Source organism: Lynx canadensis, chromosome B4 (assembly GCF_007474595.2).
Source record: "Lynx canadensis isolate LIC74 chromosome B4, mLynCan4.pri.v2, whole genome shotgun sequence".
Lineage (NCBI taxonomy): Eukaryota > Metazoa > Chordata > Mammalia > Carnivora > Felidae > Lynx > Lynx canadensis.
Genome location: NC_044309.1, coordinates 81,159,895 through 81,165,404, shown reverse-complemented (window position 1 = coordinate 81,165,404; position 5,510 = coordinate 81,159,895). Strand labels below are relative to the sequence as shown.

Below are 5,510 nucleotides of genomic sequence, written 5' to 3'. Positions count from 1 at the left end.
AAAAATGTAATCAATGGTTTCATTAACTATTATTCCTGAAATCATTCATGACTCAAATATCTTTTAAGATCCAGTTCATTAATGAACTGTTCAGAAGTATTTAGAGAGTATTTTTCAAAATATTCAAATCAAGACCCATAGTTAAGATAAAAAGAAATGAAAAAAAAGGCCTAATGCACATACATTTCTATTAAAAAACATGAAACATGATATGTACCTGTGAAAATGTTTTTATTATATTTAATGTTTTACATTTTTTCCATGACACAGAAAAGTTTTGAAACCCTGAAATTCTAAATTATGACCTACAGTTCAAAAATCTGTAAGTAAAGTTTTACTTTAATTCTACTATTTTGATTTTACTGGGATAACTATCTATGTTTATATCTATGTCTATAAAAATCTGAAAAGAATAAATACACTGAGTTACCATTGTTTTTCCAAATTACACTTATAGTTTCCAGTTAGCTCCAGAGTATCCCATGTTGTTGAAGAGATTTTTTGAGCATAGAAACACCAAATAAGTTTGAATTTCATAATTAATTTTTAAAATATAGCAGTGAAATAACACATTTTGTCACCTATAATTGATACACTTATAAACGCTAACAATTTTCTAACAGAAACTAAAAAACTAATTTCTAAGGGATCTACTTAGACACATGAACAATTTTTAAATAGACAACATTTTCTAATTTGAGCATCAACACTAATCTTTAATCTCTGCCAAAATTTTCCTCTCATTTTGTTAGAGTATGCAGCAATAATTTGGTAGTGTTACAAAAACTATAAATGAATATTAGTTGTAAGTACGTTCAACTAAAATAAATAAAGATGTAATACTTTACGTTGTATGTTACATCAAATATAAATAAAAAGATATTTTGATCCTTGACTAGCATTCAAAGACAACAGAGACCGATTGAAAATCTCAACTCCATTTCTTTCAGATATTTATAGGAAATGGAAGTGAGATGAGAAAAAATATCTGTTAAAGGTTATCAATAAAATTATCTTCTTTGAAACAAAGATTTTTTTTTGTAAATATAGCTTGAGAAGGTATAAAGATGAATATCAAAGACATGAAAGCAAAAAACATTGAAAGAAACTATGTATTGGAAGCTATAATTAGATTCATTGATATTATTGGGGTTCCTTTGTTCATTTGCATTATACATTATGCAACAAGACATTCATTTGCTTGAGAAAGAAACAACCCTTTGTATCATGTTCATGAAGGCTTTTTTCACTTGCTGGTTCCGTAAAGTGTAAATGAAAGGATTTAAAAGTGGGGCAATGGAGGTATTGAGCACTGCAATTCCCTTGGAAAAAGATATTCTTTGTTTGACTGACGGCTTAAAGTACATGAAGATACAGCTGCCATAAGAAAGAGATATCACAATCATGTGAGAGGAACATGTTGAAAAAGCCTTTTTCTTCTGATTAGTTGAAGGGATGTTTAGAATTGTTAATGCAATAAAGCTGTATGATATTATCACCATTACCAACGTGACCATAAGTGTCACTGATGCAGAAATGAATCCCATGGTCTCTAAGAGCTGTGTGTCTGAGCAGGAGATCTGCAGCAGGGGAGTTGTATCACAGTAGAAATGATCAACAACGTTGGAGGCACAGAAGTCAAGGTTTATGCCTAAGAGGAGAGGTGGAAAGATGACAAAAAACCCAGCAAGCCAACAACAGAAGACAAGTTGCATGCAGATCTTACTGCTCATGATGGTTGTGTAGTGCAGGGGCTTACAGATGGCAACATAGCGGTCATAGGACATGGCTGCCAGCAAGTAAAATTCAGATGCACCAAGAAGGAAGGCAAAAAACACTTGAGTAACACAACAATTAAAGGAAATGGTTTTGTTCCCAGTTGCCATAGCAACCAACAATTTGGGAATGCATGTGGTAGTATAGGAAATTTCTAGGAAGGAAAAATTCCGAAGGAAAAAATACATGGGGGTCTTGAGGGTGATATCCACCAGGGTGAGTGTGATGATGAGCAGATTGCCAGTAACACTTAGCAGGTAGGTGAGAAGCAGGAAGACAAATAGCACAACTTTCAATTGTGGATCATCAGTCAAACCTGCCAGGATAAACACTGTCACTTGTGTGTGATTTCCCATTACTGTCCTCTACTTTTCCAGGTCTAAATAGAAAAGAAAGAAAGAAATTGATAGTCCTAAGGGGAAAATAGCAGTGGTAACTAGTGTCTAAAATTAGGAAAGCAATCTTTCAGATAGAGTAACACCATTCATATTTTAGGAGGTTATGCCAGGAAGAACAATACTTTGCATTTCCAAAGTATCTGGATAGAGAATTTTATGTTTACTTTGCAATTCTGCCAGAGAATAATGATAGCGATGATTGATATGATAGCAGTTGTTGACTGTTTTTATATGAGGGAAGTTAGAAGGACTTTTAAAGCATGCACAAATGCTTCTTTCTTGATTTTAGCAAGAATTGAGATGGATACCATTTCTTACTCAATTAAGAGCTTTACATTCAGAACCAAAATGATTGTCATTAAAATTATATCAGAAAATGGTTTTCATAAAATACACACACCACACACACACACACACACACACCTCACCATCATCAATAGACAGGGTTATATAACTTTACCATTTTACTTAATCAAATTCAAATGCCTGATTCTTCTGTCATTTACTTTCATGGCTAATGAGATACAGTTTCCAATAAGTGAATATGAAACATCACGAATAGTTTTATTTTCTGTCCTTAGTAGTATTTCCATCCCATCAAACTCTGTTATCATTCCCACTCTTCCCATGTTGTACTCCCAAACAAAATCAGCAGGAATATTCTGGTAATATTTGTGTGTCTAATAAGAAACTTCAGTTTTTCTAAGTTATGATTCTGAAAAATGAAAAAAAAATTAAAATGAGAGTAATGGATATAGAAGCATATAGAAATATATAAATATGAGTTCAGAAAATATATGAAGTGGGAGAAAGATAAAGATAAATCTTTATGGAAACCTAGAGATATAGAAGGGATTTTTAGAAATTGGTTATTGAGCTTAAGGAAGAAATTAAATTAGTAAGAAAAATTGAAAGAAGATTAAGACATTTAAATTAGTAATAATCCTAAAATTAAAAATATGTAAGTTTGTAAGTATTAATAAATACAAATTATAAGAAAATATTTGTCATGAAATTTCTCTCTCTGCTTCTATGCTTTACACTTACCATTTTAATCTTTCTGTAAAATACAGACTGAAAAGATGAACAATTTGAGGTCAGCATGGCTTAAAAGAGATGAACAGTATTTGGTAAATTTCAAATACAATGAATCACAGAATAGTGTTGACAAAATTTTAGGGGGCATGTATTCCTTATCATAAGGATATTCAAATGTTTGGCTAAAGTGTAATTAAATATTAACTATAGATAACAGTAGTCATCTCAACATATGGCATATATTAGAGACAATCAGATTGTTCTGGTTTGCACAGCTAGCAAATTGGACACCAAGATTAAGTTTGAAAGAGTGTTTTTCCCTACGTTGTGCTCTGAAAAATAACAACTTCTACCAATGATTATAGGACAGCTTATTGTGCTTTTTTCTTTTTTTTAATAATGATTCTAAGGAAGATTTCTTTCCTTGGTACCTTCATATCAAACACATAAAATAAATAAGGTTTAGTAATGGGCCATAGATAAGACAATGTTTTCTGTTTTGAGAATATCAATATAATTATTTCAATCTCTAAAACATAGAATATAATTTCAAAGATATATACATAAATAAAAATAAACATAGAGTACAAATAAAAATTGTTTCCAGTTATATCTAAAAGTGTAGGTAAAAAATAAGATCTGTTGTCAAATTCATGTTAATAATGTAGACATATATGGGTATAAAAGAAAGGACGGTTGTTTTTCCTGGACATTCCTCTTACATTCACATAACTGTGAAACGATTAATCATAAATTTTTCTTCAAAGAAATTAAATTAAATTAAATTAAATTAAATTTACTCCAAAGGCAACAACTGTAGGAATGTTATATCTAAAACACCTAAATCAGAGTTTTACTATGTCAGATTATTTCTTTGTCCAACTACAACAGTTACACCCACCAACTATCCCCAACACATATTGCACAAAAATTAACAAAGCTCACACTACAAAACCATTAGAAGTCAAGCTTATGTTAAATATTATGAATATTAGTGAAATTTTAAAAAGGTAAAGTTTTTCAAAACTAAATTTTCATTGTATTCTGTCTTTTTTCATGATTTCCCCTTAATCAAAATTTGAAGGTTAGAAAAATAAGGTTAATACCATAATGGTAAAAATAAGACAAAATGGGTTAAAACAAATCTAATGGAAATATGGTCTTTAAATTTTCGACATACCAATTTTTTCATCCTTTTGAGTCCTAATCAGTCTGCCAAAAGCACTTTAAAAATCAAACACATTTTTGAAGATATTAAACAGATTTATTCCAGCAAATTATCTCTGCTTCAATATTTAACTCTTTTATCATCATGCTGAACAGACCACAGTGATAATTCCATTCTTCTCTGTAGGATTCTCCCTCTACCCCACAATCTGTGACTGATTTTCTTACTTATTTATGGCAACTTTGTAAATGGTTTTAAAAGGGTTTTTTTTTTTTTTTCAGAGTTTTAGACTATTAAATTTCCCTGTCACTACGATTGACTTATTTATGTTTTGAGTGCTTTTCTTGGTATTATTCACAGTGCCATATGAAATTCATCAGCACTTGATCTCACTGAATATTTATACTGTCTGTATCTTGAAAGAAAATATCTAAAGATTATGAGGAGTCCCCAGAGGATATGAGATCCAAGAAGAACATTCTCAAAGGGTCACAAATTTATACATTACGCATGAGTTCTCCCTAGGCACTAAATACTTAAAAAAAAAATAAATTATATACTTTTTTTTCAAAACTGCTTTTAACTCTGTCTCCAAAGCTTTCAGTATAGATTTCCCTAATGTGTGTTTGCCCTTCCACACAGATGTGTTTTGAAACCCTAAATACATAGATAACAAACTAGAAGTCAAAAAATAAAATTTTAGTTGATAATAACAAGTGACAATATTAGTTGGAGAAGTTATTAACCTGTCATAGAAAAAATTGCACCTGAAATATCTAACATTTTATTCCATATAATCATTTCGTTTTTATTCTGAATTCAGTCTTTCCTCCAAATCGTCTTTACAATCTTATCTTATAGATCTTAAGACTGATAATTTCATAACACCCAAGCATTCTCCACTTTCTCTGTATTAATGGAATATTTGTCTATGTCTACAACTAGCCTTCCTTGCAACTGGTTGTGACCATGTGACTAAATTATGAGCAAAGGACATAAGTGGAGATGTTGTGCAATTTCCTTTGATTGTTCTTTGATAAGAGGGGTTTGCCCTCCTCTTGCTCTCTGCTAGTCCCTCACACTGTTGTGATGCAGGTTGGATGGCAAACCATTTGGAACCATGAGTATGA

The 5,510-nt window shown here is 31.1% G+C and overlaps 1 protein-coding gene across 1 annotated transcript; it reads right to left on the bottom strand.

The window, feature by feature from the left end:
* Positions 1–1,193: 1,193 nt before the first annotated feature.
* LOC115518366 (olfactory receptor 6C74-like) lies at positions 1,194–2,132 on the bottom strand. The gene has a single exon (XM_030321831.1). The coding sequence runs from the start codon at positions 2,130–2,132 to the stop codon at positions 1,194–1,196; it is 939 nt and encodes a 312-aa protein (XP_030177691.1).
* Positions 2,133–5,510: the final 3,378 nt, after the last annotated feature.

Coding starts and splice junctions, on each gene's coding strand:
- LOC115518366 (XM_030321831.1), bottom strand. CDS start 2,132: ATGGGAAATCACACACAAGTGACAGTGTTTATCCTGGCAGGTTTGACT.